Raw genomic sequence first — 14051 nt, forward strand, 5'->3', positions numbered from 1 at the left:
CGCCATGTCCGTCGCACCAAGGATGTCATCCAAGCAGGAGGACTAACCCAGAGGCTTATTGATGTCCTGGAGGAGAACACCTCTCCTCTCTACACCTCCTCTTCTGGGATATACAAAATATTAAAACATCTTTCAATTCAACCAAAAAACCTGTTTAGCTGGTTAATTTAGGCATAGAATAGGCAAAGTAAAGCAGAGGTTTGGATTAAGATAAGCAACATGTTGCTTTAGAGCTTAAAGATAAGTAATAAGATGTGGAAGATAATATAATTTAATGTGATATACTGGTGAAGGTGAAACAAAGTCAAATCAATTGAATTAAGTTAAATACATGTAGTAATGGAAGGTCAACATGTTATGGTGTAGTCGTGATAAAACAGTACACCCTACTGGTCAAAATAAGGAAAAGCTTACGGCACCGCCCCCTACTGGTCAAAATAAGGAAAAGCTTACGGCACTGGGTCAACCGACCAATGGTTGAGCGCCATTGAGCAAAGTTGAGCGCTAACCCACCAATGGTTGAGCGATCTCTGCTCAGTTGAGCAAAGTTGAGCGCTCAACTCACCAATCATTGGGTTAGGGTTAGGGTAAATGGAAAAATGTGCATGTTGAAACCTTTACATTGGGTTCTTTGTAAATTTTGAATGCATTTTAGTTTCACAAAATGCACTGTTCTCATGTCTTATTCAGTAACTGTTGGTGACCATCTGCGGCATTTTAGCAACCAGACTCGCAGTTCGTTGGGACGAAACACATTCTAGTTAAAGAATAAAACTGTAATACTATTTGGTAATTTGTGAATAACGTTTTTAAGTAATAATATAAATAAAAGTATTAAAAGTATTTCAAGTATTTTGGAGTCTCTGTATGCTTGGGTTTCAGAAAAAAAGAGGAGGGTGGGACATGTCAAAAATGATTGTAGGTCAAACACCTAGAGTATAAGCTCTAAGAAAATACTTTTACCAACACCCAGTTTATTAATTATGGGCTGCATGGTAAGTAGGATGGTGGGGCATATCTCATGTCACACATCATAACACGAGGTGCAAGCATTCAGAAATGGTATGGTTTGTATGATCAGTTTCCCCTTATAAAGGGGAAATACACTATGGTATTTTTTGGTCAAAGCAATGCATCAATGGTGATCAAGTATTATAGACTACAATTTAATCTGACTCCAATAAGATTAGTAGGTTGACCTCGAATGTAGTTTATCAACTAATAACACATGAGTAAGGCTAAGAAGGGCTACGGAGGAAAGAGATATGAATGGTGGTTTATTTAACAGTTACCAATAACCTTAAATGTAACCAAGTAAACCAAATGAAAGAAATCAAGTTACATAGGTTAAAACCAGATAAAACAGAGAAGTTGTCTTTGTGTCTTCTCCCAGACTCAGAGGTGTCAATATGCATTGCTAATTAGATTGTGCTGGCTGCACCCCCTGGGTGGTCATTACAATGAGTCGTGTGAATGGCTCAGATGTCTTCCAGACAAAGTGAGAGTGCATTAAATACATTCTCACACCCTTTATAGTTCAGGCCAAAAATGTAATAATTGTACACTTTTCCACCTAAATATATAAATCTCATCAATCTACATCAACTCAAACTATGCAAATAATGCAAACAACATTCAGCAGCCAAGTGGATTTCAATCAATTCTTATACATGACATTTCTGTAAATAAAACTTGAGGCCAGTGAACACCAGGGGGCGTCCTTCTTTCTGATCAATTTTCGTCCGATCCCAGGTTGAGCAATAGGGACTTGGGGGGGTCATGAGCCATTCCCAGGCGGTCTCCCATCCAAGTACTAACCCGGCCCGACCCTGCTTAGCTTCCGAGATCGGACGTGTTCAGGGTGGTATGGCCGTAAACGGAATTTGCAGTGGTCAGCACTGTATATAAAGTTAAGGTAAGGAGACGTCCACAACTTTATAATAAAAACAATACTATAGTTGATACGCAGAAGACAGGGAATTATCTTGGAAAACACGAAAACTGCAATTCTGATTACTTTACCAGAGATTAATCTCATTCAAGACATTTGGTTGCAAACATTTCATTCTAAATTGAGAAGAGATTTTAAACAGAGGACACCCAACAGTGTCAGAGGAGCTACCAACGCCAAAGGTCATATCCCACGAAGTCATCCATTTCATACATACAATCTACAGTGTCTCTTCTGTAGATTTATGCAACATTTCTGTTTGCATTTGGATGCTAAATACATTTTTGGTGAGATACTTTGAAGCTAGCTTTGTAAAACTGTTAGCAACTCTACTAAGATAAGTTAGCGAAAAGGTCGTTTTTCTAGCTTGCAAAATACAACACTGTGCTAGCTCAAACAACAAGATAACTTTTATATATTTCTTTTTACCTTTTTGGATTCTGAACAGTCTGCATTTTACCACAACATTTTAAATGGCCAGTTTCATCTAGTCTTGGCTGTGTTATCCGTACCTGCTGGGAGCTGACAATGTGTGAACTGCTGTAATAGTCGTGCTGTAAACAAATTATACAATTGTTTTATTTGTAACATTAGGTAGGTATAATCTAATCTAGACGATAGCGAAGGTCAGTCCCTAAGTTTCTAAGAATGTGTTCTGCTGAGTTCTGAAAGTTCCATGGCAGTTACAGTAACAATGGGGCTCTCAGAATGTTGGGCTAACTCGACATTTTATTTTTAAGTTAAAAAAAAGCGGAATATTTATTATAAATTTAGTATAAAGACTTTCAAAAAGTTTAATACATGCAATTTGAGTTAGACATCTCAGCACGTCGTAAAATTGTAGTGGTGCCATTGAAATTACTGGAGGTTTCAAATAGTTCCTAACGTTATAACTTTCGTGCTAAGCCAAATGTGTTCATCCAATGAATGAAGACGAGGATAGCAAGCAATTTATTTAGAGTGGAGCTGCAAACAGCTGCAGCACGGTTTTGACAACATTGTGACTTTTTCATTTGTATTTTTTATAGTTCTGTATTTTTCATTTTTTTTGTAAGAAAATTAGCCTCGTCAAGCTATCCCTTTTAGATTTCCAGAATGGACAGGCTTGACAAGACTTGTTGCCACTCCTCACTGTTGAAAATGAGGTAAATGGCTACGTAGCTAGCCAAAGTAAATTAGGTAGGCCTTGACTACTGCAATGCACTCTTGGCCGGACTCCCCGCCTCCTCCATCAGGCCTCTGCAGCTCATCCAGAACGCTGCCGCTCGTCTGGTGTTCAATCTCCCCAAATTCTCCCATGTCACGCCCCTCCTCCGCACCCTCCACTGGCTCCCGGTAGCAGCGCGCATCAAATTCAAGACCCTGGTGCTTGCCTAACGGGCGGCAAAGGGAACAGCCCCTTCCTACTTGCAAGCAATGGTTAGCCCCCAAACCCTTGCAAGATCACTCCGCTCGTCCACCTTGGCTGCCCGCCTGGCACCGCCGCCTCTACGTGGATGCAGTGGTTATACTAACCCTAACCCCAACCCAGAGACCTCTTCTCCCCTGCTACCCCCCTGTACAAGTTCTCTCCTGCTAATCAAGTATTGCCTACTGGCATTACGACTGCCGATGGCCCCTGGTGTGAGCATTGATTACTTTGTCTTATGATGACTGTTGGATAGATGATTCACTTACTTAAACAAATGTATTGTTGTAAGTCCCTTTGGATAATGCCACAAATGTAATGTAAATGTAAATGGCATTCATCCAATTACTTTAAGTATGTCAATAATACATTCCATAACCTGCCTCTTCTTCCTGACCTGCTCACAATGTGCTGAGACTTGTTTTTTTTACCCAGGAGGCTACTGATGTCTGCCTTTTTAGCTCTGAGGAAATAGGCTTCTGCACTCTCTATGGGCCTTGCTTTGCTCATGCTCCTCTATTCTCTGATGGACATGTTTCCATGCCTGCATGGCTCCTCTGGTGAATCACTGTCAGATGTTCTGAATGCAAGACACACTGAGCATAATAGAGAGTGGTTTGCATCATTGTAGGACTGCCACTTTCTGTTTGTGCCATCTTTTGAGTGGAACACTTTGGGAATGGGTTTTAGAGGGGTTTGTTGTGGGTGGTAGTTGAAAAATAAGTCATAATGGATAGAGGGCAGGAAAAATATTCAAATGGCTGTTCTCTTTTTTCACTGTCACTTTCCCCTGTCATCATTGGGCTGGGTTCTAGACCCCTCTCTCTCTCCAAAGGCTCCTGCCTAACTAGCACTACACTTGCACTACTACTCTCTCCACCTATTCAAAGAATAGAGCAAGAGCACAATACCCTATTCAGTTTACTGATACACTACCCATCCAAAGTTAAAATTGCCCTTTAACCAACACAAACATTAAATAACATAGACCTTTCAACAATACTGTACTGTAGCCCGAATAGTGTGACACGTGTATCGCGCACACGCACGCACAACAGAAGACGTTGAGTTGTCTCAATAATTTTAACAATAAAATTATGAGCTCCAAGTATGAGCTCACTGACTGAAATTTTCAACAAAACGCATGAATTGTCAAATAATATTGATCACATTAACTAGACAAGATATGCCAATTATGCCACCATTGTTTTTGAGGAAATTAGAAAGGGAAAAACCACTTAAATGATTGATTTCTTGGCAGCTTTAACATTGGGCTTTAGACAGGGGACGATGATGATGATGCATCGGTAACGTTAGCTAGCTAGCATGTTTATTTATTTTTTTATCACTGACTAACCTGGTGGTCCCGTGCATGAAAACATTTTGTGATTTTTTCCTGCAAGGGCCTTTCTTCTTTTCTCTCTCTCCCTTCCTCTTTTTTCCACCGTCCATCTTCAAGCGCCGGTTATGCTTCACAGTTCGCGTTATCAAACTATCGCGCCGCCGAATCCAAAAACACTGGCCTGGCCTGCTTCTAAGTTCAGTGGCCTGACTGAGGGCACTTTTTTTTTCTATCTGCGGCCTGCGGGCCATTTAGCAGGCCAGGCCAGGAGTTCAGGGGTCCATATTGAAAGGCAGCTTTCTGGTGGGGCAGCATGGACCAGGATATTGGGTGGAGTAGACTCAGAGCCCCTCGAACAGATAAGCAGAAAGAGGACAACACAGGATTAGAGGCTGTTGCAAATTGAAAAACTGATACATTAAACAGTAGGAGAGAATCAGCATAAAGCAGGTGGCCTGAGGCCTCCAGGACATTTAAAATACATCTGAAGGACAAGGCCAGCTCCCGTTTACACCGGCACACTCTGTCATGGGCCGGCCTGCCAGAGGGACATCCGGGGGTAGAGGGGGCAGCAGCATGAACCCGAGATGCCCAGAGCCAGCACTATGACTATCCCACCCCGCGTGGTACTGGGCCGTATGCCTGCACTGGGAGGCCCTACAGTAGAGGCCCCAGCCAACCCAAGCCCGCACACCACAAGAGCCCACCCACCACTGAACGGGAAAAAGGACCTGAGATCGGCCCAAGCAGCAGATGCTGCCCCCCCAACCTGTACCAACTCGGTAGAGAGGCCAACACCAAGCACCCAGGCCGAACCAGCCATGACCAGTCCACCACGTAATTTGTGGATCATTACTCTATAAACAAGTGGAATGTTGGTGCCAAAATTCTGTGAAGATAACATAATTTGATCCACAAATGCAGATTCCTTGTATTAAAGTAATACCTACACAAAGCAATGCTTTTATTCATAACTTTGGAAAGACATTCCTCACTGCTTTCGTTTTTATTCACACATTGTGACATTTGTTTGCACATGTAAGAGCATGTATTCACAAATCTTTTGCCATATTTACTAATGATTTTTCATGTATTGAAATAATGGTTTACAAATCAAGAGGTGTTTGTGTGTGGATATGAAATTAGATTTGTTTACAAATCATTTGTGAGTATTTATTAACAATAATGTTAGATGCAAAACACACTGTAGAACGTTGTGGTAGGAATGTAATTAAGTAATAAAGTGTAGCCTTGTACTAGAGTTGCTTCGTGTTTTGTTATCCATTATCCAGAATGAGTTGCTAGTAATATTAAGGACACGTTAGAACCAACAGATGGCCACAAAGAACAACACTGCAAAATCGGACACTAATGAAGATGATTTGACTAGTGCTGCAGACACATCCCATCCCTAACGCAACATAGTAGTCTAGCTAATTCAGATATGACAATATAGCTACATAGCTACCATTCCACAAACTGCCCGTTCCTGGACTGTCCACCTGGCATCAGTGTGCAACTGTAACAGTTAACGTTTTGGTAAGTAGGTCTAACAAGCCAATTTCGCTGGTAAGTAGGTCTAACAAGCCAATTTCGCTGTCACTTCTATTCAGAAAGGGGCAAACTCTAATGTCTAATATTTTGTTCTCAGCTCACCCATAACGTTGTTAGTGATTGCAATGATTTAGGTCTGCAGTTAATCTGTTTGGCTAGCTAGTTAGCTAACGAATAGTATACAAATAACGTTTTTTTTTTTTTTTTTAAAGCTAGCCGACATCTACAATATTTTTTTCTGGTCAAGTTGTAATATTCGATGTATTTTTTATTATTATTATTATTATTATTATTATTATTATTATTATTATTATTATTATTATTATTATTATTATTATGTGACTACATTTATTTCAAGCTTTGCAATATATTATATTCACTAACTAATTGCGTTTCCTAACCTATGGTTTGATCGATTTCAAGTAAACCGTTTAGGAACTATTTGAGCCTCCACAGACCACGTGACACGCGTTAACCAAAAGAAAATGTACCCCCAGCGCCACCCTTCTAATATACCACTCTGGTTTGGACTATAGATAGATGGCTAGATTAATAGAGAGAGAGAGTCGGTAAATGTACTTAATGTTTAAAAAGCCTAAATAGTATCAAACATATGTATAGAAGTAATTTAGGTAGGGTCAGCCAGTACACATTTTAAAGTTGGATTGAGTTGTCAAGCTTAAAAGATGAAAGGGGAGGTGAAAATGAATCATAGGAACCCAATGGTCCTCATAAAAACTCATGTTAATTCATGCAACTTAAAAAGGCTTTATATATAACATAAACACTCTGAATGGAAGTTCTTTAAATGGAGTCAGACTACACATTTTAAAGTTGAATTGAGGTGTCAAGCTTCAAATTAAATTTTGAAATGTCCCCATTCAGAGCAAATGGCCATAGGAATAAATAGGATTTCAGGCAAATTCGAGTACAGCTCAAAAAATTGGTATGAAAAATAAATAAATAAAATAAATCCAAGCAAATAAATGTACACAAGTCTGGGCATTTAAGTTAATTTGAAGTTAATTTGAATAGGTTAATCGGCTTAGGCTGTGTACATGGCAGTATAGGCATCAATAGGATTTCATGCAAATTTGAGTAAAGCTCAAAAAGTGTAAATAGAAACATCTGAATGGAAATTTTAAGTGGAGTCAGTCTAGATAGATAGATAGATAGATAGATAGATAGATAGATAGATAGATAGATAGATAGATAGATAGATAGATAGATAGATATAGTACATAGATAGATAGGATATAGTAGTTCAGTGGTGTGGGTCTAGAGTTGGTTGGTTAAATGGTTGAGAGTGGTAGTTGGACTTAAGTGGCTGAGAGTAGTAGCTGGCACTTTCAAGTTTGTATAGTTAAAAAAATGTAATATGTATCAAAACCAAAAGTCATAGCAACACAAGTTAGACCTCACTGCATGTTTTAAAGTTGGATTGGTGTGAATAGCTTAAAACTTGTAGGAGTAGCACTGGGAGGAATTGGAATAATAATAATAATAATAATAAGTATGTCGAAGAACAATAGTTGGGCTTGCCCACCTAACTACAACAATAAGTTCCAGAAATATATGGGCTTGCAAATATTTATTTTGGTAGTAGATGATTACGCCGTTGCTTTCAGCCTGCACACTGCCCTATCCCACCTGGACAACAGAGAGATACCTATGTGAGAATGCTGTTCATTGACTACAGCTCAGCATTCAACACCATAGTCCCCTACAAGCTCGTCACCAAGCTCAGGGACCTGCGTATTAACACCTCCCTGTGTAACTGGATCTTGTACCGCAGACCCCAGGTGGTAAGGGTAGGCAGTATCACCTCCTCCACTCAGACTCTCAACACGGGGGCCCCCCAGGGCTGCGTGCTTAGTCCGCTGCTTTACTCCCTGTTCACCCACGACTGTGTGGCCACGCACAGCTCCAACTCCATCATCAAGTTCGGTGATGACACTACTGTGGTTGGCCTTATCACTGATCACAACAATGATGAGACAGGGATGAGGTAAGAGTCCTGGCAGACTGGTGCCAGGAAAATGAGGGAGAAGCGGGGGGAAGGAAGGGGCCACGCCCCCATCCACATCGGTGGGATTGCATTGGAAAGAGTCGGCAGCTTCAAGTTCCTCTGTGTCCACATTACTGAGGATTTAACATGGTCACACCACACCCATACTGTGATCAGGACGGTGCACCAGCGCCTGTTTTTCCTCAGGCGGCTGAGGAAATTCAGCCCCCCAGATCTTCACAAACTTCTACAGGTGCACCTTAGAGAGTATCCTGTCAGCTCAACTGACACTACCTCAGCTGCCCCTGGTTGGTTGGTTGGTTGGTTGGTTGGATGAATGAGAGACAGATAGATAGATAGATAGATAGATAGATAGATAGATAGATAGATAGATAGATAGATAGATAGATAGATAGATAGATAGATAGATAGATAGGATGAGCCTGGGGTAGTTCAGTGGAGTGGGTAGGGAGTTAGTTGGTTGAGTGGTTGAGAGTGGTTTCAGTGGGGTAGAACTGAGAGTCTAAGAATGGGCTTAAAGTCTAAATAGTGTCACAAATCTGAATGAAAGTTCTTTAAGTGTAGTCAGTCTACACATTTTAAATGTTCACATTCAGAGCAAATGGCCATAGGAATTAATAGGATTTCAGGCAAAAAATGTCAAAAAGTATAAATGGTATGAAAAAGTGTTTTTCAAGCAAGTCAAGTTACATAAGTCTGGGCATTTAAAAGTTGATTTTAATCGGTTTAGGCTGTGCACACGGCATGAACAGGATTTCATGCACATTCGAGTAAAGCTGAGAAAATCTTTTCATTTTTTTCTTTTTAATGATGTTCCAAACTGTTGATTTTAGCAAGCCTAAGGTTTTGGCTATATTTTCATAGTTTTTTTCTGATGTTTCCGCCTAATAAAGGCTCCTTTGACTTTCATTGACATCACTTTGGTCTTCATGTTGACAGACACCAATAGCAGACTCCAAAGGCAAACGCAAAGATGGCCTTCCCAGTCACTGGATCTGAATCCAATAGAACACCTTTGGGATGTAGTAGAACGGGAGATTCACAGCTTGAAAGTGAAGCAATTAGGTCTTTGGTTTAAATGTGATAATAGGGAAGGTGTCAAACTTTGCAATCCTAGCACAATATATATTTTGAAAGCCTTGTAATGTACAACACCTTCATATAAGGGGAAAGAAAATGTTGACTATGTTTTCTTCATTAAATCTATAATCAGATTATCATTGGCCTTATCTGCATAATTATGTGCTTTTCATATGGCCTGAAAGAGGTGAGTGGTATTAGATTTAAAGAATTCCAATTTTGTTTCAAATTGCTCTGAAAAGAATTTCTATAATTTTGTGTACTGAAATTCTGAGTGATTTAGTTTGTTGTTTTATTTGTTTCTTGATGTTTTTGTTTAAAACGATAGTCTTTCACAATAGGTTACATCCTTCAGGGAAATATGTGATGGTTTTTGATCCTAACGCCACATTATCTATAGAAATCTACTACACTTCTTGATTCTGAACCATCATTTGACATTTATTTCATGGCAGAAGGATTTAAGCAAGCAAGATCCTCACTTATTGGCCAAAATCCTGTCTGTTGGATTGGGGGACGCAGATCCCAACTATCTTCACCACCTCAAGGGGTACAGGGACCCCAGTGGGGCCTCTACCTGAGGGATTGACACACTTACAAAGTGCAAATCTAGCTGGAGACATATAGATTTGGTCCCTTGGAAAATATGCTGTCTACGCAACATTAAACTGTCTAGCAATATCAAAAAGCATAAACTGGTGGGAATGAGAAAGTGGGAATGAGAAAAGATGCACGCATGGACCTCATTGCATCAATGTGCTGTCCTTTATTTATGCACTATTTATTTATTTTAAGAAGATCAAAGGTGATTAAGAACACATGAATGATTGCTGAATTATCCTTCTGTTGAAAAGCAGCTTAGAGTCTCATATTGAATGGTGATTTGTGCTTAAAGCCACAATTTGAGAATTATTTTTTAGCAAAATGGCAGCCTCACCACAGCTTAGGGTTGGAGCTGGGTAAATGTACATTATAGGCAGCGCTCTAGATGCCTAGACTGACAGTCAATGACATCCACAACAGAGTTTTAATTAAATTTAGCAGCTAAACATTACATTGTTTGTTTGGAGAAACTAAATGGAGCAATGGAGTAATACAACATGTTGGGTTATGATATAAGACAGCTAAGCTCATGAGGCATTTATAAGTAATAGGTATATTCTTCAAGAGTCAGGGTAGCCTATCATGTATTGAAATGACAATTGAAAAGAATCCCAGACTGTGCCTTAAAACATGCAAAACTTTCAGTGTAGCCTTCATATGGCTGATTTTAATAAACAAGGAAAACTGTTTAAACATATGAAGAAACACATCTGTTGACACCTTTCCTGAGTCAAACAAAGCATGAAATGCCACTGTTGTCAACGGCTTTAGCCAGGTTCAGGCGACAACATTTTGAGAGTGTTGTAATGATGTTTTCACCATTGATAGGACTTAAACAATAAAAACCTGATTGACCTGAGGTCAGTTTCCTAAGCTTCATAGCTTAAATAGTACTTAATTTCGCCTCATAACCCACTCACAAAGCTATGAAAGAGTAACAGTTGTAAAATCAATCCATGCCTGGATTTTTAAAAGTAATACTTTAGTTACTAAGCTTTCGAGAAACTTATCCCTGTTCCATTTCTTCTACAAATAGGAATATTTTTATTACATCACATTCATAATGCAGGAAAATACCTTTGGCTGAGTATCATATCACTGTTTTCTCACAATTCAGAAGCATGTCAGGTACAGTTTGATGTCAGACTACCTTACGGTACTAATGGCAAGAGAGGGACCTCTTCTTAACATGCAAAAATCATACATTTATCAGGCCCATTGGGTATCAAAGAGGAAAATGAGTTGAGTTTCACTTCCTTTTAGTGATCATCTTGTTTTTACCTGAGAGAGAGAGGGAGGGGGGGATATTATACATTTGCATGATATTTATGCACCTGACTGCACTCAAGCCGACAACTGAAACCACTCACCCCAGACGCAGTTGTTCAGGGTCTGTCCCAGCAGGTAGAGGAGTGTTACAACAGACATGTTGAAGAAGAAGAACCCAACCAGACCTGGGGTGCTAAAGAGCCCAAGGAGAGGATACACCCATATGTCAACAGACAGGTAGACCCATAGCACCCTACAGAACATGTTTGGGGAGAGGAAGAAATACATGTACATTCGGCAAAGGTATACAGTATGCAACATCATGATCAGTTGGTTGCTAAATTTGTCCAATAGGAAACCATATGTACTTTTTGAATTTGAGAATGGTTGCTTGTTATTGGTCATATGAATAAGACCGAGGTGTAAGGATGTAAGTTAGTATGAGGTCCCATCACATGTGAGGTTCTTTATTAGGACAGCATATAGTGTGGCTGAATCTGAATTACTTAATCAAATTACCTTTGTAACATCATAAATGCCACAAATACCTCATCAACCAGACATAAATCACTTTTATCTGACTGACAAATTACCTTACGTACCAGCTCAAGTAAGACAAGCCTACAACTCCTAATGCAGCTAGGCCATTTTTGGTCTTTGGGTAGACATGGGGCTGAAGCAGGATCTCCCCAAGTAAGATAAGCAGAACAAAGGAGTGCTACAAAGAACACTTTAGATGTAAGTATGCATTGCAGTGACATATTCTATTATGCTGTTGTCTGTATAGAATAATAATGACATAACATCAGTTTGTATATGCCTTAGGCAACGCCTATGACTATCATTGTCATGCTAAACAAATTATAGTCTCAGGAGTTGGCTAAAGCACACGATCTGGAACCAAACTAACATGAAATATGATTGTCTGGTGTATCAAATATCCAGCCAACAACTCGTACTGCACATTAACAAGAAGATCTTCTGCAATTCAATAGTGTACTGACCATAGCATGGTTCATCCAGGGAGGAAAGAAGGCATCTAGTGAGGCTGGGTAGACTAGCTGCCTGTCATAGGCAAAGATCACCCAAAAAAGCAGCACCACAAACTGATCAAATGGAGATAAAATTGAATTTAAGAGAAAGCATGTATTGTATGATGAGAATAATAAACTCTTACCCTCCTGGTAATTCACAATGTATTGCTGTCTCACCATGCCGACAGGAAAGGCGAAGACAGAGAAAAGGAGGTCTTTACACCTGTCAAGACTCTTTCCTGTGTTTTTCCCAGGCTGAAGGTCATTCACAGTAGCTAGTCCAAAGAACACCATCTGCAATATCTGACGTATTGCATACACAGAGTATTGTTGTTACTCTCATTTGATTTTTGTTACCTTTATCATCTACAGTAGCATACACAAGTGAAATAACAATCAAATTATCTCTTATGAACTTCATCATTTGACATTTGGAAGTTTGTGACTAAGTAAACAGGTTGAATCTGAATGATGGCTATATACTGCTAAGTGTTCTTTTTCAAATCAAATCACAATCCAATGAAAGAGTGTCCACAAACATGTATAGATTAATACACCAATTAGCAAACTTCAAACCCTAATAGTCTCTATATAAAAAAAGCAAAAACTTTCACCAGATTCAAGAAAGTAAGGTATTTCCAGGGTCCACCATAAACAAAGATACCAGGTGGTAACTCCTCTCCATCCTTAGCAGCGAGTGATTGAATGACAAATGCATACCAGCTGAAAGCTGTGATGTGGTAAACTATTCTCAGCACTGCAAACATGCTGAACTGAAAAAATGTAGACAATGAAGTTCTGCCAAGGAAAGGTCCTTTTTTAAAAGATTACAGTGATCCAGCATGGGCTTATCAAGTAGTTGGGTTACAAAAGCACATTTCCAGACAAGGGTCCACTGTTTCTGGTATCATATGGGATTTATTCTTTTACAACCAGTCAATTTGTACGTGATTGTAAATTAAGTTCTCCCTCTCTCACACACACACACACACACACCAAAAAAATATTGTATTTAACCTTTATTTTAACAGGGAGTCCCATTGAGACCAATGTCTCTATGACAAGGGAGCCCTGCATGCACATCATTTACAATTACAAAAATACAACATTGTAAAACACAATCAGGAAAAACAATCACATATTTCAACAAAGAGGTCCTCGACAGGGCGCTTAGAGGCTTAGCACACTAATGCGCATACCACATAATCGCAAGGTCCCTGGTTAGATTCCGACCCTCGACATATCTTGCGTGTCTTCCCTCCTCTCTCACACATCCTTTCTGTCAATCTCTACTGTATCTATCCCAATAAAGCAGAAATGCTCTAAAATCATATACAAAAAAAAATAATTAAAAAAAGAGGTCCTCGATCAAAAATGTATTTTTTTGATCGAGCACCAGAACAACAAACTGTAATGTACTCTATAGATTGTTCCAGCAGTGAGGTGCACCAAAACTAAAAGCCCTATTCGATGGAGAGTGGAGACCAGAGGAACCTAAAGAGTTAGCCAACCCTGAGAATGAGTTTGGCAACTTATGTTTTTATACTTCAATAATGAGGTGAGGTAAACCAGGAGTTTATGCAGTAGGTCTTTGTACTGTGGTGGAAGTCTAGGATTTACCACTCTGTACTTCAGCTCTTCAGAGGTAAGAACGTTTTGCTGAAGCCTTCCAGCTGGAAAGCAACTACACTACAAGTAAAGTTAGGTAGCTACTCTTATTTAAATTAAATGCATAGCTAGCTCGCATAGCATGTGCTACAAAAAGTTGACTATTATATACT

At 39.6% G+C, this 14051-nt stretch overlaps 1 protein-coding gene across 1 annotated transcript; it reads right to left on the reverse strand.

Moving 5' to 3' along the window:
* Positions 1-11216: 11216 nt before the first annotated feature.
* LOC310822269 (androgen-dependent TFPI-regulating protein) lies at positions 11217-13037 on the reverse strand (the record flags this gene model as incomplete). Its single annotated transcript, XM_083694616.1, has 6 exons — positions 11217-11248; positions 11338-11489; positions 11839-11954; positions 12241-12342; positions 12448-12573; positions 12885-13037. The coding sequence occupies 6 exons, from the start codon at positions 13035-13037 to the stop codon at positions 11217-11219; spliced, it is 681 nt and encodes a 226-aa protein (XP_083550742.1).
* Positions 13038-14051: the final 1014 nt, after the last annotated feature.

The sequence above is a fragment of the Argentina silus genome (assembly GCF_951799395.1).
Source record: "Argentina silus genome assembly, chromosome: X".
NCBI lineage: Eukaryota > Metazoa > Chordata > Actinopteri > Argentiniformes > Argentinidae > Argentina > Argentina silus.